At 41.0% G+C, this 21,805-nt stretch overlaps 1 protein-coding gene across 1 annotated transcript; it reads left to right on the plus strand.

The window, feature by feature from the left end:
* The first annotated feature begins 324 nt into the window (after positions 1-324).
* Positions 325-12,630, plus strand: thbs1b (thrombospondin 1b). The gene is made up of 23 exons (XM_005931516.2): positions 325-576; positions 742-818; positions 1,347-1,906; positions 2,026-2,101; positions 2,436-2,516; positions 2,641-2,750; positions 3,204-3,329; positions 4,342-4,438; positions 5,305-5,478; positions 5,609-5,785; positions 5,872-6,045; positions 6,302-6,429; positions 6,539-6,691; positions 6,884-7,102; positions 7,217-7,324; positions 7,725-7,884; positions 7,990-8,108; positions 8,708-8,942; positions 9,059-9,286; positions 9,402-9,673; positions 9,787-9,884; positions 9,972-10,111; positions 10,231-12,630. Exons 2-23 carry the CDS (start codon positions 755-757, stop codon positions 10,236-10,238), a joined length of 3,507 nt encoding a protein of 1,168 aa, XP_005931578.1. The 5' UTR covers positions 325-576; positions 742-754; the 3' UTR covers positions 10,239-12,630.
* Positions 12,631-21,805: the final 9,175 nt, after the last annotated feature.

A 21,805-nucleotide genomic window follows, 5' to 3' on the forward strand; every position in this document is an offset into this window, starting at 1 on the left:
GTTGAAGAGATGGGAGAATAACATTGTGGAGGACTTGTTTTTTCTACTGTGAATGCTAGAAATGTCGCTATAAATGTGTCACGTTGCTGTAGCTGTCAGACGGAAATGCCTGTGAGGGCTGATGGATGGACGCTGAGATGAAACACTGGATTATTAAGACTCTGAAGGCAACGCAGTGAAGTTGGTTCCGCAGTGGAAAACGCTCTCTCTCTCTCTCTCTCTCTCTCTCTCTCTCTTAAGAGGATAAGGTCGTCCCTTTTTCTCCCCTCACCGTGATTGGACGAGGCTACTTCTTAGGAATGGCATCAAACTATTTAAATAGCACTTTGTCCCCCCTTCGGCTTAAAAAGCTGTATTTTAGCGGCTGACACCAGAGGGAGAAATTTCTATATAACAAAAACTAAAATACAATAATTTCATTTTGTCATTATTTTCCTTCTTTTCGCAGTGGAACTTTATAAATATATATATATATACATAAAAACAGCTCGTCACAAATTCATGCTTGGGGATTAATTGTTGGATTTCTCCAGATTTTTCCGGATTTTATTACTTTGGACCTGCTGCTTTAAGCAGGTAAGTGGTAAATATTCTGAGTGTTTTTGCAGCAGCGTCAGCCATCGCTCTTTGGGCAGCTGTATTTTAGGTGTACAACCTGCTGCAGGCTGACTCTTTCTGACAATACCATTAATGCTTTCAATTAAAATGGAACTGCTATGTTTTTGTGGTTATTTGTCACAGACCGCAGATCACCATGAAGCTGCCGGGGATATTTTTGTTATTGATGCTTTGGACCTGCGAGGCTGCGAGAGTCGCAGGTGAGTTTGTCTCAGTTTGAACTGGTTAAAACTTGTCAGTATGATTCTTGTGGAAGATAAGGGGAAAGAAAGCTTGTGTTTGTTTTTTGTGTTTGTTTTTAATTTAACCTCCTAAGACCCGAACTCTTCCATGGCATGCATTTTTGATTTCTCTTTGATATTTGGGCATATTGGTACCCAAACAATGTAAAAACAAAGAATTACCAGATTTTTTTGTTTTACCTGATTTTTGTTTCTAAGAAACATGAGAGCCACTTATGAGGATATTCGTTTAAATTTTCGATAGAACAGTAGTATAATGTCTTCGTAAGTGGATATCAGGCCCTTGTAGAGTAAAATTTAATATTTTGGTCTAAATAACCCAAAATGTGATGTCCACATATGTGGACGCCAGGTCCTAGGAGGTTAAAAAAAAGAATATAAAGGAGCTGGTATGGCTTTAAAAACGGTTTGCAGTACTCTAAAAGTGAAAACAATAGAAATCCAGCGCCTCACAAAGGCTGACTCCTTATTGTTATTCACCCGCAGAGAGTCGAGACGACAATAGTGTGTATGACTTGTTTGAGCTCGTCAAAGTCCCCAGCAAGAACCACGGGGTGACCCTGGTGAAAGGAGACGACCCGTACAGCCCCGCCTACAAGATCCTCAACCCGGACCTGATCCCACCGGTCCCCGAGAACTCGTTTAGGGACCTGATGGATTCCATCCATGCCGAGCGGGGTTTCCTCCTACTGCTTAACTTTAAGCAGTTCAGACGCACCAGGGGAAGCCTCCTGACTGTGGAGAAGAAGGATGGATCCGGACCCGTGTTTGAGGTCGTCTCAAACGGCAAAGCGAACACCTTGGACATTGTTTTCTCCACCGAGAACAAGCAGCAGGTGGTTTCCATCGAAGATGTGGGTCTGGCTACGGGTCAGTGGAAAAATATCACGCTGTTCGTGCAGGAGGACTGGGCAAAACTGTATGTGGGATGCGATGAGGTGAACACCGCCGAACTTGATGCGCCAATTCAAAGCATCCTGACGCAGGAGACTCCGGCCAGCGCGCAGCTCAGGGTTGGCAAGGGAGCCGTGAAGGACAAGTTCACGGTGAGAGCTGAAAGAATGGAGCAGCATATGTCAGGAAGGAATTTCTTTTTAAATACTTTGAGTGTGATGAACTTTTCGAATTGTGTACCGGTGCTTAAACTGCACATTCATACTTGCAGGGGGTCCTACAAAACGTGCGGTTTGTGTTTGGAACGACTCTGGAAGCTATTCTGCGCAACAAAGGATGCCAAAGCGGTGAGTACTCAAAGTGTTTACCAATCACTCATCTGCTCCATGCACTCTCAAGTGCGAGCAATTCCTTATCAAAGAAATCTGCGTGTACTCCGTTTGTCTGCTGATTTCTGTACCAAACACTGCCCGAGATGCTGTTTACGAGATGCCAAAAAGGAATGCCAGTTTACAAATATCTCAGAGCTCTGTGGTCTCACAGTATGTTCTCCAGCCTATGCAGAATGAACTAATTACTTTTTTGCATAATTTACTGCTGCGGGGCATTATGCTCGACCTTATTAATTAATATATTACCATTGAAATAGTATACTGATTCACAGCAGTATTTTTCTTTCAGCCATGACTGACACCATGGTCCTGAGGAACCTCAATGGCTCCTCGGCCATCAGAACTGAGTACAGTGGCCATAAGACTAAAGGTGGGCATTGATGCATCTGATGCACTCAGTCTGCAAACTTTTCTAAACTATATGAGAATTAAATAATTTTAATCTGAAATAAAAATTAAGTATGTTTTTCTCACTGTTGTGTATTCTGGTGAAGACCTGCAGATGGTGTGTGGCTTCTCCTGTGAGGATCTGCTCAGTATGTTTAAAGAGCTGAAGGGTCTTGGTGTGGTGGTCAAGGAGCTGTCCACTGAACTCCGCAAGCTGGTAAGGAGCAAACCCAGAAGACAGTGTAAAAGAACCTAAGTGACGTCTGCCTCTTTGCTGGTTATCTGTTTGCCTGTGTGTACATCAGATGTGTGTACAGTTGTCTGTATTTTAATCAAAGGCGATACGGAGCTCTTAAATATTTGTAAAGCTCTGCACTGTGAATGAAACTTGAGAAGGCATCTGACAGAAAATCATCTGTAATTTCAGCAAATCCTTATCAGAAAAACTGCAAATGGTTTTTACTGTGTAGTTTTACTGTTTATTACTCTGTACATCATATAATTCTTTCCTCTGTGCTGACGCTGAATTTGCTTACCTCCTGCATTTCTTCAGAATTGTATCTCTGTTACTTTGTGAATTTTAAAAGGGGCTTCACATTTTTTCTCTTTTAACAACCAAGCTAACAACTCATTATCATAAGTCTATTTTTCTTGTTTCTCTTTTCCTCAGACGGATGAAAACAAGCTTATTAAATCCCACATTGGAATTCACAGTGGTGTCTGTATCCACAATGGCATCGTTCGCAAGAACAGAGACGAGTGGACCGTGGATGACTGCACCGAGTGCACTTGTCAGGTGAGATCTCCACAGCACTCCCACCAGTGTACTTAAACACACGTGTGAGGAGGACTTACTCAATGCTCTGACTTCTCTTTACATGTACACACACACAAGCACGCACACTATGATGACAGCCCACAATGGGCAGACACACTTAACCACGACACAACTGATCTGGTCAGTAATTAGTAAGTAGTGTGGCGACTGGGCAGGAGGCCAACAGTCTTTATTGTTGTAATGACAGGTCTGCTGTCAGAAGTTCAACTTGACTGTGGCCTTGAGGGGCTTGAGGGACTTAAGTGATCCGTTGCCCATAATTAAGAACAAGATCTTGGCTTTGACAAGTGGACAGGAGGATGTAGATGTAAAATACTTGGGAGGAAATCTTCCCGCATTTCACCAGTGGGTTCATTTGCTTATTTCTCCCTGTGCAGATAGACTGCTTCTTCCAGGTTCCGCTTTTTTCCCTGTCAGTGATCAGTTCCTGGAGGGAGAACATTAGCATGCATAGTCAAAAGGCAGTTCTTATGCCTGAGTCATTCATAGTGAACCCTCACAGGTTGTGCTGGCAGGCTGGCTTTACTTGTTCGGGGCTCTGTGCCCAGTCCGGCTCCATGCTGAAACCCATATCCATTATTAGGACTTTGGCCTCTTTCCCACCCTCCCCTGACCTAGTCGGCAGGTGTTGGCTGCAGGGGTCCCCGTTCTCAGCCAGAACTCTTGCTTCTCACTCATTCTTCCATGATTAAACTCACATGACCAATAGAGAATTTAATGAGATGGTTGCACGTACATGGGCGAAGCCTCGATTAAAAACATATCTTCAAACACGCACTAATTTAAATGGATTTAAACAACCCCACAAACTCCACATTAGTGATGCCGTTGTGAAGAGTCCAGTGTTTCATATTCCATTCAAGCACTGGGACTTGACTGAGTGCCTGGACTGAGTTTGGAGGAAAATTGCAGCAAAACTTGAGTGATATCCAAATATTTAAAAATGAATTTGATCTCTGTGCTTTTGCAGAACTCTGCTACTGTGTGTCGCAAGATCTCCTGCCCCCTGATCCCCTGTGCTAATGCTACTGTTCCCGATGGAGAGTGCTGCCCACGCTGTGGAACACGTAAGCATTTCTAATCTACGATCTCCAACACATTTTGTTATGACCTGCATAGCTATACAAAGACACACTGTAATTAAAATAATTATAGGTATGCAAACCTTCACTATAAATGTTACATTAATGGTCCACATAGTGTAAAGTGTATGACATTTCAGCTAACACTGTACCATTCCCTGAGCGAGCTGTTTCTATTTTATTTGCCATATAAAACAAAAAACCACAAATATTTCCCTTGATGTATTGATGTAAAGCTTTCTCTTCATTAGAAAAAATGCTAGTTTTAAAGATGATTTAACTGCATTAGTATGAAAGGGTGCTTATGTGTTTGGAACATTGGCGCTTTGTGCTCTAAAACATCTTTGAATCTTTAAGTTGAAATGGCTGCAATTTGCCAAATTGGTTAAAGGGGAATGGAAAATTGGTTTTCTGTTTAGTGAAGCCATCTTTTACATGAGGGGAGGTGGCATGTTCTTCATACCTTGGCAGACTTGGCTGCGATGCTTCCCTAAAAGTAAACATTGGGAGCCGCATTCATCCCGGCCTCAGCCACTTGCTGAAGTCATTACAGACCCAGGGCCATGTTTTCAAAAGCTGTTTCCTCTTTGGAAAACATAAGCCAGTGGGGCATCCCTATCCATCCTGAGGACAGGAGGCCTTTCTATTTCTCCAGTTAGTCCTCTACGTATGCTCACAACAGCTGTGTCTCCCAGTTAAATCCAGACCATTAGTCCACTGCTTCTAGAGCTTCCCCTCCTCATTTAAGGTTAGGGGCTGTTTGCGAGGGGGTGCTGCTTCGCTGCAATAGCTCTTTTATTGTCTCCCTCTTCGCCTCCTTCTCATATTCTCTCCCTCTCCCTCCTGCTCAGCGAGCGACTATGCAGAGGACGGCTGGTCGCCGTGGTCTGAATGGACCCATTGTTCCGTGTCATGTGGGCGTGGCATCCAGCAGCGTGGGCGCTCTTGCGACCGTATCAATAACAACTGTGAGGGCACCTCTGTGCAAACCCGAGACTGTTACCTCCAGGAGTGTGACAAGCGCTGTGAGTTAACGTAACCAACAACAAGAACAGACAGAAAATATGTGTGACATTTTTTTATGATTTGATGTCACCGTGGTTCAACTTTTTGGCTCTTGATAACTGATCTCTGACCTTGTCTTGTGGTCTTTAGTCAAGCAGGATGGCAGCTGGAGCCACTGGTCACCATGGTCATCATGCTCGGTCACCTGTGGTGCTGGTGTCATCACCCGAATCCGCCTCTGCAACTCCCCAACTCCTCAGCTAGGAGGCAAGGACTGTGTTGGTGAAGGCCGGCAAACTGAAACGTGTACAAAGTCCCCGTGTCCCAGTAGGTTTCTTCATACTACAGTTGGATTTTGCTACTGTGTAAAGCAAGAGAAGACGTTGATCATGCTTTCTTCATGTCTTCATCAGTCAATGGCAACTGGGGTCCCTGGTCTCCCTGGGATTCATGCAGTCTCACCTGCGGAGGTGGTCAACAGACTCGGAAACGCCTGTGCAATAATCCTGCACCACAGTACGGCGGTAAAGAGTGCGTCGGTGAAGCCAAGGACATCCAGAGGTGCAACAAGACCCCCTGCCCAATCGGTGAGGCATTTTATCATTTAAAGGAGTTCCACATATTCCATGTATTTGGTATTTTTTATTATTCATGTTTTTAAAATTTAGTCTTTACAACATTATTGTTGGCTTCCACTTCAATGTAGGTTTTATTTATTGAAGTTTTTTTTTTAATATACGTAAGTGTACCATCTCAATGAGATCATAACTGGAAGATTAGGATTACTAAGATTAAAAGCAGGTTACATATGAAGGATTTTGATGACTGCATTGCTGTGTTCAGATGGATGTCTGTCCAACCCTTGCTTTGCTGGTGCCAAGTGCACAAGTTTTCCCGATGGTTCCTGGAAGTGTGGGAAGTGCCCAGCAGGATACACTGGCAATGGGATCAAGTGTAAAGATATTGATGAGGTAAAACGTCTTTAGCTGTTGTTCAATGATTAAAGGAGCTACAGTCATATATTAGAATTCAGGCAACATCGTAACCATAACTGTGATTCTTTTTTTATCCTGAAAACAGTGCAAAGAGGTTCCTGATGCGTGCTTTGAGTTTAATGGGGTGCACCGCTGCGAGAACACCGTTCCAGGCTACAACTGTTTGCCCTGCCCAACTCGTTACTCAGGACCCCAGCCGTTTGGCCATGGTGTGGAGCAGGCCGCCGCTAATAAGCAGGCAAGCAGATTCCTGTTTGAAGCCAAAAACAGAGCAAGAGAGACAACTTTTATTAAACAAATACTGATAACAGGGAGAGGTCATACTAATGTGTTGTGATGAATATGTGCCTTTCTAAGGAGAGAATGTCATGAATTTAAACTATGCAGAGCTCGTCTCACCACTGATATTCATCTCATCTTCAATCTACAGGTGTGCTCACCCCGTAATCCCTGCCTCGATGGAAGCCATGACTGTAACAAAAATGCCCGCTGTAACTATCTTGGACACTTTGCTGACCCCATGTTTCGATGTGAGTGCAAACCTGGTTATGCTGGCAATGGCCATATCTGCGGAGAGGACACAGATCTGGATGGGTGGCCCAATTCAGATTTGGTGTGTGTTGAAAACGCCACCTACCACTGCAAAAAAGTACGTAGTAGCAAAGCAGCTGCAAAGAAATGTCAATGTTTTTGCAAAGTTAAAGTGAAAATATCTAAATATTGCTTATAATGGCTGAGACTGACTCTGTTGTTGTTCATTCAGGACAACTGTCCCAACCTCCCGAACTCAGGGCAAGAAGATTATGATAAGGATGGCATTGGAGATGCTTGTGACAATGATGATGACAATGATGGTATTCCTGATGATAGGGTAAGTAAACATTTCCAGACAGGAAATAAGACTGTACAAGGAATAAGTGTGAAACGGTGCCTGTGCACATCTTTTTGCATTCATCACGTTGTCTAATAAGAGGACAGGTGGAGATGGGGGTAGGGTAGAGGAGGGTGGCGCTCAAAAGAAAAACAAATGTTTCTCCCAAGGCTGAGCCAAAACCTCAAATTCCAATGCTGAGGTTCTGAAGGAGCTGTGCTGTGTGCTGCTAATCCCAACATTTGATGCAGGAGAGAGCCTACAAATAAAGCTGCTTTTCATCCTGCATCACCCCCTCCCTGTAAATGGGCAGGGAGGGAGTTGGAAATTACAACCGCAGCACCTTAAAAACTGTCATTGACTCTTTCTCTAACACTGCGTTTTTCTCTTTTTCAAACAGGACAACTGTCCTTTTGTGTACAATCCCAGGCAGTATGACTATGACCGTGATGATGTGGGTGACGGCTGCGACAACTGCCCCTACAATAGCAACCCAGACCAGACAGACACCGACAGCAACGGAGAGGGAGATGCCTGCGCAGTGGACATTGATGGAGATGGTGAGACCTGCAAACAAAAAATAATCAGCATAACTCTTAGACAATTCTTTTATATTTTCTGCTTTTGTGCTGCCTTTTCATCTAATTTATTTCCGTTTATGCCAGGCATACTGAATGAGAAGGACAACTGTCCCTATGTGTACAATGTTGACCAGAGAGACACAGATCTGGATGGAGTGGGAGACATGTGTGATAACTGCCCACTAGAACATAATCCTGATCAGGTGTGTAAAAGCAAACACACGCATTGCTGTTACCCATTTGCTTCAGTCTTACCCGGCAACAATAATCCACATTCATCTCCCGGGCTCTCTTTTATATCTCCCTTTCAGTCAAAGCAGGCTTCAGTAGTTGCTGAAGCATTATCATGGCATGTAAAAGGTGGAGTAAATCCTGTATGCAGCTGAAGGGCACATTAGTTCAGTAAGGCGTGGTGGGGGGCTAGGGGTCTTTTCAATGACCCATTGACGTTAGCTGGCTAATGTGAAGGGAGAGGCCCCAGGCTGGATATTACTAAGGAATGGGCTTGCCTTGGGCTATATGTGTGCTCTGTCTTAGTTCTGCTTAGTCCACCTGTGCCATGCTACACTGAGAAAGAGGAATGTGTTAAACAACAGGAATTAGGAGAAGAATAAGGAAAGGAGGGGAAGTCTAAACTGATGTGCTTTTTAAAGAGTGAAGCGCACAATTAAAGGCCAAAAGAGACATGTTCAGACATGAATGCAGCTGTTATTTGGTGGTGTATAGAGTACAAGTAAGCTAATACTCAATTTTCCCCATAAACCAGATCTAACTAGGATGTTTAAACACTCTAATTTTGCAGTTGGATTCAGATGATGACCGCGTGGGAGACAAGTGCGACAGCAACCAGGACATTGATGAGGATGGACACCAGAACAACCTGGACAACTGCCCGTATATTCCCAACGCCAATCAGGCTGACCATGACAAGGACGGCAAAGGTGACGCCTGTGACCATGATGACGACAATGATGGCATCCCTGATGAAAAAGACAACTGCAGGCTGGCGTTCAATCCTGATCAGCTGGACTCTGATGGTGAGCAAAGTTGGACATGGATACATCTAAGCAGTTTTATGCTGGAACACATATATCTATACACCCTGGGTATTATTATTATTATTATTAAATAATTTGGATTATGTATTTTTCAGGTGATGGCCGTGGAGATGCTTGCAAAGATGACTTTGATCAGGACAATGTGCCTGACATCTATGACGTGTGTCCCGAGAACTTTGACATCAGTGAGACAGACTTCCGCAAGTTCCAGATGGTTCCTTTGGATCCAAAAGGCACCTCCCAGATTGATCCTAACTGGGTCGTCCGCCACCAGGGCAAAGAGCTGGTTCAAACTGTTAACTGTGATCCTGGCATTGCTGTTGGTAAGTACCAACGATTTCTCTGGACCAAATGTGTAACTTTGCAAAGACTAATAGGAAAGTTTCTTTTTTCTATTCAGTTCTTGTCGTGACACCCTTTCAACCTGTTTTTGTTCAGGCTACCATGAGTTCAATGCAGTGGACTTCAGTGGGACTTTCTTCATCAATACTGACAGGGATGATGACTATGCCGGCTTTGTGTTTGGCTACCAGTCCAGTTCCAGGTTCTATGTGGTGATGTGGAAGCAAATCACACAGACCTACTGGTCACATAAGCCAACTAAGGCACAAGGTTACTCTGGCCTGTCCATCAAAGTGGTTAATTCCACCACCGGCCCAGGAGAGCACCTCAGAAATGCCCTCTGGCACACAGGCAACACCCCAGGACAGGTACATTGGACTTCTGTTCTTTCATGGACAATTGAAACATTTATTTTTGATAATCAAACCTAAATAAAATAGAAAAACTCGTGTCTTTTATTTATTTATTTCACACGCTTTAGGTTCGCACTCTCTGGCATGACCCAAAGAACGTTGGATGGAAAGACTTCACTGCCTACAGATGGCATCTGATCCATAGGCCGAGAACAGGACACATTCGGTGGGCAGAAAATAATTTTGAGTCTGTAGGTAGTTACCCTTCATGAGTTTGGCATTCAAATGTCTAATTTTTCCTTGATTTCCACAGAGTTGTCATGTATGAGGGTAAGAAGATCATGGCTGATTCTGGTAGCATCTATGACAAGACGTATGCAGGTGGAAGGCTAGGTCTTTTTGTCTTTTCACAAGAGATGGTATACTTCTCAGACCTCAAGTATGAATGCAGAGGTAAGTTTTATTTGAAAACCACTAAAATTGACATTGTTCTATTAAAATGGACTCTAGAATTAAAGACATTAAACAAACCCTCTGCAATCTCTTCATGTTATGTCTCTTCCTTTTGACAGATGCATAAATGTACGGCGCAGGAAGCTCTGAGGAATGCACCTTTTTGTATAAAGTATGAACTTCTATATTCTCATGCAAAGTCCAGGGACCGATTTATTGCCGCAACTCTTTATTTTTGGGCATGCTCACTCAGACTGGGCGAAGGGCATATGGTTAGCCTCAGGGTAACTTGAAGCCGGTTTGGAAAGAAAACCAACCAGCTGAATGCCATTTGAGGATCAGAGAGCCCCTTCTCCACCACCATCCTTAACATCTATAAGAGCAGGGAGAGGTGAAAAAAACCCCAACAAAGCCTGTAGGTCACCAACACCTTTCTATCCCCGCTCTGCCTGCTTTACCCGCTCTCTGAAAGACCTCATTCATCTCTGTACAGGAATGGCTCCTCATAAACAACTATGCACTTCCAAGTCTTTACGTCTCTCTCTCTCTCTTTCTGTCTCACCTCTTCAGCCTTTTCTGCCTCACTTTCTAGATGGACTTCCCAAAGAAATAAAGAAGAATATTTCCTTTGCCTTACCAGTCTGACCAGGATGTAGATCCTGGAAATACAACTTATGAGGACTCAAAAAATGAAGATGACATTTTGTAGGAATTTTTGTTGTTAATGATTTAAGAAAACTGTTGAGAGGGGAGCAAGTTAGAAATAAGGGGAATATGATGCTGTGGATAAATGTTTGCATGCATGTACAGAATGTATGTGGAAGACTAACCATAAATGGATCAAGAAAGTTCTTAAATCTTCTACCCTAAAATCTCTAGGGTAGAAGAACTATGAACTGTGTTTGTCTCAATTTGAATACTTCCAAGAGCAGAGTTCCAAGTAGCACAGTATGTACACTGCATACTTACGTAATGCATGGATTCCGGCAAAGTTGTCTCAAACTGAACATACTAAAACATGTTCCTAATATAAAAAAAACAGTTGCATTTGATGAGTTAGCTAACATGTTTTGTACAAATTTGCAACTTCTTGAGCCTTTGGTGATTCATTTAATACAGAACTAGTCAACAGTGAAGATTACAGTTCAATTTAACATACCTAAACACCAGACAAATCCATAACATGCACTGTTTGGTGTAAGCTAGAAAAAAAAACTGCTACTGTTAGCTAGCTAGCTGGAATTGGAGATAGCTAGCGGGTGAGAAATGTACAGCATTTCATATTGATCTTCTGACTGTTTTGAGTATCCTATCTGGGTACTTGTGCTCTTCATGATGCCATATGTGAGCGTTTTGTCACACTTGCCTTATGGAAGTATGCGATGCAAGACAGCACTGGTTTATGTTAACTATCATTTACATACAGGTATTGTTGGTTTTTTTGATGTCATCTGGTTGTCTTAACAACTCTCAGGATTAGATGGAGATAATTATATTTTACAAAAAGTTGCTTGAGTCTATGACCACATAGTCAAAATTTCTTCCAAAATACTCCCTATATCAGATCCTAACTGTAGAAATCGAAGAGATTTAGCCCCCTCAACTTTTGGGGGAATTTGCTATGAAATAATGTAAATACATCTAATTTATTGATTTTTGCCTACAGTGTAGGCAGTAAACAAAATTTTTGTACTTTGAAAAAGTAAAAGTATCCTTCCAATCACAGTGAAAATTGACCCCAAATCAGGTACGCTTAGATACAGGATGCATAACATTGTCGTTGTCTTTTATCTCCAGAATTCGTTACTCTTCAGACAGGGCTATTTAGCATGAAGTGTATCTGATCCGTGTGCCTTTTCTTCAGAGAGAGATGAAAAACAAAGGAGATCGTTGATGTACAATTATTACCTCATTGCTGTTGTATAATTTGATCAAACAAAAACACAAGTACTTCTTCGTATTCCTTTGAAATGATTGACATCTTAGTGCTACTGTAGCATGAGCTGTAAATAATATAACATGACATAGCTACAAATACAGCAGAGCTCCCAATCCCATGATTTACTACAGTGAAAATTATAAGAAGGTGGGATATTTCTTATATTTTTTTTTTATTTTGCTTTATCACGTATGTCCAATGCGGTTTTTAGCAGATAAATTATTGTCCTGTTTGTCTTAGTGGTTTGTGAGACGCTGATTTTGTGTGTGTGTGTGTGTGTGTGCGTGCGCGCGTGTGTTTGTAGAAATTTGCTATTTAAATAATTTATCAGGATTTGCTGCCTTATTAAGGGGCACATGTCCATCTGTATAAACGGTTTGCACACTGACGTGAGGATGTTATGTTCTGTATTGTTTTTATCTTTTTTGTTATTGTGTATCAATGTTACCAATATTTTTGTACAATTAGTTTTGCTTGTCTGTAAACATTTTCATAGTTGTACAAAGCAAAATGCTGTTTTTATTCATCACAACTATTTTGTTATGTATTTTAAGACAATAAATAGTTGTTAACATTCTCATTACTTTATTGTTTTTCATGCCATCTAGCATTGATCAATCCACGATTTATGAAGACTCTCACCAACAAAATCCATCAAAAACGCAAGTAGATTTGATCAGATCTATAGATTCAGCGCACAGCAATCAAAATTACTCACAGTCAAATGTTTCCCCTACTTTCTCAGAAGCACAGATAGACTTGTACATTCCGTCATCTCGATGATAAAGGCCTGATGAGGAATGTGGCGCAGGTGTCTCCTCCTTAGTTTGATCTGTGTGACCTCTTTTGCAATATGCAAATATTAGGTTGACACAAACCTTGACATTGACTGAAAGGCATTATATACGTGTGTGCTGAATTTGTTATATTGTTGTTATTTTGTAACTGCCGATTTCTGAAAACCTGAGCCCCCCCAAAAAACAAAAAAACAAACTAAGACCAGGAGTAAAAGGACACCAGGATGTTAGAAATAAAAGGGCATTTAAAAGAATGCTACCTGAATGCCAGTTCAAAAACATAAGCTCGTTTTGAACTTTTGTAGTCGATTGAGCTTGTAGATCATGGATCAGAGGGCAAAGAGTTTCAAGGTGTAGGGCAACATCTGCAAAGGCTCTGACACCTTTAGTTTTTAGACTTAAGGATGGATAACCAGCACTGAATAGAAGACCTCAGAGTTCTGGTGACATATGGCTGCAAAAGCTTGCTAATGCATGCGTCCTAAAAATGAAAACATACAGGTAATTTTTCATGTGCACTTTACAGTTCAGATTCACTCAGGTGAAATACAACAAGAGCTTCTAATGACTGCTGTCATGCAGAGTGATGCATTCTGACTTAGACTTTCTGCTGATGTTTGAGTTCCTGTGACTTAGGCCGTTGAGCCACAGTGGCTGCATAAGACATATGCAGAATAAGACAGACCAGACATAGTTGTATTTAGATATGATTATGGAGATCATTTTATGGCAAATAGAATGACTCTTTATCCTGTTGCAGTCAAATGGAGAGAAGCAAATATAAATTAACTGGTTACATTACAACATTTCCCTTAAAACAAAAGGAAGCTGATTATGAACTCCTTCTTGTTAACTTAGACAGGCCAGTATTGTAATAATCCATAATAACCTAATGTGGCAATATTAAAGACCAGACATCCTAATACTGGCTGCATTTTTCACAGGTCTCTGTCAGCTGCCTACAAACACCCACATGTTTACTTTACAGCCTATTTTAGGCTGTACATCCTGCACATTTCAGGATGTGAGAGTTAACACATACCAGTTTACAGAAAACTCTGTAAATTCTGTCTTAATGTCTTTCCACTAATATCTTCCTTTAAACCATGAATAAATTATATCACATCTCTTACTTGGGGAAACTGATAAGATAGGCAGTACAATCATGTATTGGTTTGTTACCTCACAGAAAAAAAAAGAGTCACTAATGACTTCTTTCTGTGTGGAGTTTTGTGTTTCTTCCATGTATTTTAGCTTCACCCTCCAAAAACCCCCCCACAAACGTTGGATTCACTGATGTTTCTAAAACTGGATGTGACGTAGTTAAAGCATTTGAAGTAGACACATATCAATGTCTGGGTTAGCCCGCTTGGCTATTTGAGGTTTACTTTGTTAACTGGTAATTATGGTGTGTTTCAGGTCATTTTATGGAGAAATGTGAGCGTAATGTATAAAAAGTTGTGTTACAAATTATTTTCTCTGGGGAGTAATTAAGTAACATAATGCATTATTCTTAAGAACAGTAAGAAGTAATGTGTAATGCATTACTTTTTTCAATAACAACCCCAACACTGAACACAAATAAGACGAGAAATACCTTCAACATGCGTAAACATTTGGCCACACTGCACACATACAATTTGCACAAATGTAATGACTTTGATATGCTGCTTAGAGATGGTGTCTGTGAAGGTTCTCAGTCATCCAGGTCATCGTAGTCTAAGGAGCTTGGAAGAAAAAGCTTCTGGACTTCTTTAAGTTGCTTGAAGTTGAAACGGAGATGGTTCCTATAATCTGATAATTACCTTGATTCCTTTTCATACTCCCGCACCAGTTGAAGGGTGTTCCTCCCAAAATGTACGGCAATATGTCTGTGAAGGTTCTCAGTCATCCAGGTCAGATCAGTCATTCAAGCAACTTAAAGAAGTCCAGAAGCTTTTTCTTCTAAGCTCCTTAGACCTTAGAGATGGTGGTGACTCTCCAAGTGGAGCCAGTGAGACAGTCAATAAGAAATCTAATTGATAAGTCATTTATCAATTCCCATTCTTTTTGATTTGCTTTGGTGTTTGTTCTAACATGATTTCTGCAAACCCTGCTTTTGAACGAATATCCATCCATCCATCTATCCATCCAATAAAGTACCTTTAGACTGTTTTGTCTTAATTTCTAATGAGTCAAGAGTACTCTTCATTATGCTTATTTTTTAATAAAGAAAATTTTATTTCTTTATATATATAAAACAAAAACTCCAGGATAAGAAGTGGTAAATAAATTTCAGATGAAGTTTTTTAAAGGAAAGAGGAAGCACACAGCAATGGGACCTGGACTGAACTCTAATCCAAGCCACTGCATTGAGCCTTGCACCATATGGTTACCTACTTGACTAGAGCTGAGCATACACCCTTGTCCTTGCATTGGCATGCTGATGTGAGTTATGCTTTGTTTTTGCAGTCTTTTATGAGGTTCCTTAGGGACGGGTCAAGGTTTTTTTTTCCAGAACTCCGAAGTTTGAATTTACATGTTCTCCTTTTGTTTGTGTTGAAAACTTTTCTAAAGCTCAAACTCATGTATTTATAGTAATCGTAAATCCGGGTTAGCTATGAAAGCTGGGATTGGTGGACCGGAACCTATCCCAGCTGTCATACGGTGAGAGGCAGGTTACACCTTAGTTAGGTTGACAGTCTATCGCAGGGCTAACACTGTGAGATGCACAAGCATTCACACTCACATCCATGATTTAGAATCATCAGTGAACCTAAAGTGGGTGTCTTGGTCAGAGATTAATCAAATAGCTCTTGTTAGACTTAAATGAGCTGACGATCTGCAAGTGCTAAAAATTTCCCAGACAGACCAGAACTTAACTGGTAGTCCTGCAATTGCAAACCAGTTCAGTCATTAGTTGCCACCCACTCTCCTCAAATAATGACAGGCCAAAGCTGTATCCCTCAATTTGCTCACAGACCTTTAATGTGTGAGCAAAAAGTAGTGAATAATATGCTGATGAATGGAACAAAGGGCATCCACCCTGAAGTTAAAAATGCTTTTCTTTAGCTCATGTAATTCATCCACCTAATTGGAGAGACTGCACCGCATTTGCACAACTGCCACAGCTAGCCTCAAACCTCAAACCTGAAATGTTACATTTGATCTGACCTCACTCGTCCTCCTTCTGTCATTCAACACCTCTCTGCTTCCTGCTGCTGTGTACAGAGGTGTTGGAGTGTTATTTTAAGATGGAGGACCCCCCACTGAATACCGTGGTATTTCCCCACCATCCACCTCCTTAAGTACAGGAGCTGCAGGACGCCACCTGTGCATACAGTATTCGAGACTCAAATAGGAAGAAAATAACATGATCTCGAACAATAAAGGCTCAGTGAAAAATAGCTCTGGGATGTGGTTTAGTCAAAGCATTTTCTTGCCATTATAGTTACGTGGGTGTGGAGGGTGGGATCAAAATAAAACCCCAATGACACCTGCACTCTACTATTTGTGAGAACAAAAAATAGCTGCAGGCACCATATCTGGTCAAGTCATCACTTTAATCACTCCAGAGGTTGTGCAACATCTGGACTCATCTATGATGAGTGATACATCAAAAGGCTGAAGCATTCCCATGCAAAGACCCACAGACAGTCTGGCAGGAACAAAGAGGTAAGTCCAACTCAGTGCTTGTTCTTTTGCGATTCGAGTATTATTATTATTAGTGTTAGTATAATAAAATGATGCTTACTTTTACATTAATTACAATGACCTTCACAGATTTTTACCATTCATACACTGCATTTAACTTGAGAAGGACAGCATCGACCCTTATATAATTATTGTAGCAGAGTGTTGTTGTCCGGGTGGACAAATGTTCAAATGTTTACCCAAAGGTTTCTAATTTATAATCATATGAGTCAGAGAGGCGCAAAAAATACTGAAAATGTCTTGCAGTGTAGTTTTACGAATGATAACACTAATTAATATATTACACAAATTGTCTTTGGTCAATAACCACATACTTGAATGTAGTCTATCTTTGTTTTAAAAGATTTGCAAACACCTTTATAAGATAAACCGCTGAAGCTCAAATGGTTCCACTCTCTGTAATACCAGCATGGAAGTGTCAGACAGCTGGATGTCACATGAGGGGTCATTTTATAATAACACACTCTGGGACACTCAGTGGAACAGCCAGGATTTTCTGATCTTTGTGTTTTCCAAATCAGAGGCTCTGCAGCAACTCAAAACCACAACTCTACAAAAGTTTTATGAGAACTAAAACAATCATGGCATCAGTCAACCAAAGAAGTTCTTTTTATTAGGTCAGACTTAGTGACATAACTGCCGTGTAATCACATAAACACTTTGGCTACGTTTCTATAATTCCTCTCTGTAAGCCCTCATAAAGTAATTCCCCATAGAGAACAATGCGCTTCCTGTGATTTTTGGCAGACATGATGGGATTCCTGGCTAGGATGTGCTCTGACCTCTGACCCCTGAGCTGACTGCACCTGGTGAACTTAAACATGCAGCAAATATTTTGATGGAAAAAAGGTGACCTTCATCATCTTTTGACGCACGTCAACAGGTTTAAAAAATCCATAATTAGATGACGGTTAATTAAATATAAGTTGCAACTGAAAAACTATAAGGGGGAAATTTTAGTTCATTTTCATACCATCCATCATAATTTTACATTTTTTAAGTCACTGTTCAGCACGCGTGACCACATTTGTTCCTCCTCTGTCACATCTGTGTGGTGTGTTTTGTACATTACTTCTGTTTATTTTTCCCCGTTGTCATCTGGTCACATGTAAAGCAGAGAAGCAGCAAAAAGGCTGATGCTCCAAAACAGACAAGGACCATGTTGGCAAAGACGGCTACGTGACCAGAATTCCATTCTGGATGAAATTCATCTTTGCTTCCTATTTTATTACTTTGAGAGCCATGCCAGAGGCCTGCTTTTACTCCGCAGCATGGAAACACTAAGCACATCTTCTCCTTGACTAATATACAAGTGCTCCACTATCCAGCTTAACCACAATGCAACAATCTCTTTTCAAGAGCGAGTCATCTTTGAAGATTTTCACAATTTAGAACAGATTTTCTTGTCCCTGCACTGGAATATTTCCTTTCTTTTATTGATTATTTGTAATGAGCAACCTTAAATGTATTCACAAATGTTCTTTTCCTCCAACATCCCACTGACTAATCACACTATGGGAGTTTTATATCAACATTTTCTTGCATTTCTAAAGTTCAACTACTTTATCGTTGAACTCAGAAGTGGAAAATACTCTGATCAGATATGACTTATGAGGCAACTAGCTATCTAGCTTCTGAGCAGTTGCTAGGGTGTAAAGAAAAGTGTGTTTACATTTTTCCTCTTGATCTAATAATGACAGAAAGGTGTTCAGCAGTTTTCAACAGTTATCAGCTGTTTACATGTTTAGCTAACTGAACATTAGTAACTTCGATAAGGATTTCAAAGGCTCAGATTCAGTGAGGTGTTTTGTTTTTATACTTGATTCATTCCCCGAGAGACAGAGGGTGTTTTTTTCATTTCATCAAAAGGGAAAACTGAGTCATCAAAACATCACTGATACAAAAGGAATCAGTCTTACCAAGCTGTTGCAGCTCTTACTGACTGCATGTTTTGACAATGCACCTCTAGATTACAGCAAACAACTAAGACATGGTACAGTACTCATTATGCTAATGCCATGATCCCTTTCATGCCTGTGAAAAATTAGTTAGAGTATTCTTTTTTGTTATACTTGTATGATAATGTGAAGGTGAATGCCCTCTACAGACAACAGTAGATAGGAAAAGTCCCAGACACTATTAGTTTGCTATTCATTTACTGAACTGGCAGGAGATGAGAGAAGGTGGGCAGACTGAAGGAAGAAGCACTGGCTTTTAATTTCCTGAAGGGAGCACGCCCTGCTACTGCTCTACAGCTTATGTTTATCCGATGGCCTGTAATTCCTCCTGGCCTTGGCCTTGTGTGGAGTTACAGACTCGCTGCTTCAAACACACCGTCACTGCCACAGCAAAGACACTGTGTGCCCATATGGTACACCTCCACTATCTGTACCAGTATGACACAGCTGCACATTAGCATCACTGTACAGTCGCATGTTTAAGAGTTAAAGAGAAAATATACAACAAACACACAGAGCAGCTGCAGAGGTTTAAAGCACTTCAAAAGATGAAGTTTTGCTTATATTTCTTTTAGTTTTTATTAAATAAAGTTTGCTTTTAACCTTTTTTGAACTTTTACAGTTTTTTCTTTACATATTCAGGTCATTTAAATTATTGGCCACCACCAAACATGTGATAACACGGGATCTAAAACTACAAGACCAAACCCAATCATTAACTATGCTTGCATATAAATAATCATTTGGAGAGGATAGAGGCAACACAATGTGTTTCTTGCTTTTTCTTTGACACAGCCTCCATCTCGCTAACAAACCACAAAAACAACACTGCACACATAGCTAACTAATCTGTGCTGTTGCTCGCTTCTCTCTTCTCACGCTCGCTGAACAGACTAAAGGCACAGAGGCGGGCCTGCAGCCAGAGAGCAAACCTTGTGCTTGCAGAGCGGCACTGACAATGTTTCTCTTCAAAAAAATTGAGCGAGACATCTGATTTGGGTCCAGCTGTAATGCAAAGGAATTCAGGCAAGTGCAAGATTAATTTAACGTTTGTGAAACCTTGACAGAAAAATTCAGTTGTTGCGAAATGTGTTTTATTTTCACTCAACGGGAACAAAGTTGACAGTAGAGTAAAGACGTGTTTGAATTCATAACTTTAAGCACTTAAGAAATGACCAGGCTACAGTTTCAGTGAAACATTTTATTAAATTTCACATTGAATCGTGTGCATTGTAGTGAGGGAATAAGTATTTGTTTATAATACATACCATCCAGTAAAAGCTTAGTTGGAAACATCATAGTTACTGACAGCCAGCGTCCATGGTTAATTATACCAAATCCTGACAACAGTCAAAGCCTCAAGTGGCTTTACACTGCAAAATAAAGACTGTACAGTAATACAAATAAAACCCCAATAATCAGCTGACACCCTATAAAGCAAGTATTTAGCGACAAATTCCCTTTTAACAGGAAGAAACCTATGGCAGAACCACATTTAGGGAGGTGAGATTTCACTGCTTTCACTGCTCTCGGCTCAATTACCATCTGTGTTGTTTGGAAATGGAGCTAGCATTAGCAAGTACACCAACCCTCTGATTTAGCATTATAATAGATATGCTTCCTATGTTAAGTACAATTTATGGTCCTACAAATGTGTCCAGCTGTGGTTTGTGTTTGGACAACATACAGAGCAATGCAGACATGCTGACATGCAGTACTCCAAAATCCCAACTGCATGCCCGTGGACACAGATGACCTATGTCCTGGGCCAGAACAGGGAAGGAAGTGACAGCAGAACAGGAGAAGTGTGAAAAAATGATCAGAGATCAAAACTACAGCATGAAAGGTACAAACTCTGGCTGAAGTGGAGACTTCATTGTTTTAACAGTCAGTTTCACTTCAGTTCTTTGTATGTTTTAACTTCACTCTTCTCCACAGCTGGCTGACAGACCAACAACAGCACATGGAAGAGCAGTGCACACATGGTTGACATATTTTTAATATAATTTTTTTTTTAATGAAAGTGTAGACTTTCACTTTCTGTAAAAGTCACCGCACCCCACTGCTGTCTACCACTCTTTGACCTCGACTAAGCATACAGGCAGCATCGATGGTTATCCCATGAGGGATAACCCCAGAACTACACAAGAAGATCTTGTTAATGATCTCAAAGCAGGTGGGACAACATTCAAGAAAACTAAGGGTGGCACATTACATCGTTATGTTTTGAAATCATGCAGGACAGCTAAACAAGACTTGTGAGAATATCATGCGGTTGGGTGAGACCAAATTGAGCTATTTGGCACAAAAAATGGTGACAATGAACCCGTAAAAAATATCGGTACCATCAAATCTGGTGGTAGAGGCATTATGCTTTAGGAATGTTTTTCTCTCAGTGGTACAAAACAGCTCTACTGGAATTGAAAAGAAAAAAGTCCCTGATGAGGAGCTGCTTAAGTCCGGCAGAGCACTTACAGTAAGACACATCATTTGAATTCAATAATGAAAGAATATACCGTAATATTAATGAACAACAATACACACCCACACTGGAAACTATAACACAAGCTTTTATTATTTTCTCAATATGAACATTTCTTGCACAAACACAGACCATTGCACCATGGCCTGAAAAAAGCCACAATGTCTTCAGTTTGAAACCTCAAACCAACGTATGACCGCCTGCAGGAATTAGAGTATTCTCTGTTGTTGGCCACAAATCGACTCCCCCTATTCTCCACACAGAGGTGTGAAATATTAAAGATAGCTGTGGCAGACAGATTTCCACATGTGCCCTGAACCTCTCCACAGGTCAGCACTGCGTGAGAGACGAGGTTGTAAACAGCTGTGACTGAGACACTGTTACTGCAAGCAGGCCGATGTCTGAAGAAGTTAAGACTGGTTTTAACTGAGGCATGGTATGTTGTGGTAGTGTGAATTGGTAGCTAGCACTTTGACAACTTTGTGTGTTGTGTGGGTCAAGAATGAAGTCAGGACTAACCCAGCTGCAGTCTTTCATGCCATTTTTTAAAGCTTTTCGTGTTCGTTATGTCAGGCTGTCAACAGGATTAACTTGTAATTTTCCATTTTACCCTTAACCCTTGTGTTGTGGATAGGCGTAGCTTTGGGTCACGTGGTGTCAGTAATAGTGATTGCTATATCACCTGTTCACGGCCCAAGGGAAATTTTGTGAATGAGTGGGTGATGGGGGAAGTCGACTTTTGCTGACCGCTCAAGCTTGGAATGTTTTTGATCACTGTTTTTCTACGGATTTTAAGGATTTGATAACAAATAAAGGAGTTTTAAC

This window comes from Haplochromis burtoni, unplaced genomic scaffold (assembly GCF_018398535.1).
Source record: "Haplochromis burtoni strain Fernald_Lab_line unplaced genomic scaffold, NCSU_Asbu1 Contig_147, whole genome shotgun sequence".
NCBI classification, from domain to species: domain Eukaryota; kingdom Metazoa; phylum Chordata; class Actinopteri; order Cichliformes; family Cichlidae; genus Haplochromis; species Haplochromis burtoni.

Bases quoted from the DNA above. Each gene is read 5' to 3' on its own strand.
- thbs1b (XM_005931516.2), top strand. From the start codon at position 755: ATGAAGCTGCCGGGGATATTTTTGTTATTGATGCTTTGGACCTGCGAG. The intron at 6,692-6,883 runs GCAAGCAGATTC...TTCAATCTACAG, and splicing joins AGGCCGCCGCTAATAAGCAG to GTGTGCTCACCCCGTAATCC. The intron at 9,674-9,786 runs GTACATTGGACT...CACACGCTTTAG, and splicing joins CAGGCAACACCCCAGGACAG to GTTCGCACTCTCTGGCATGA.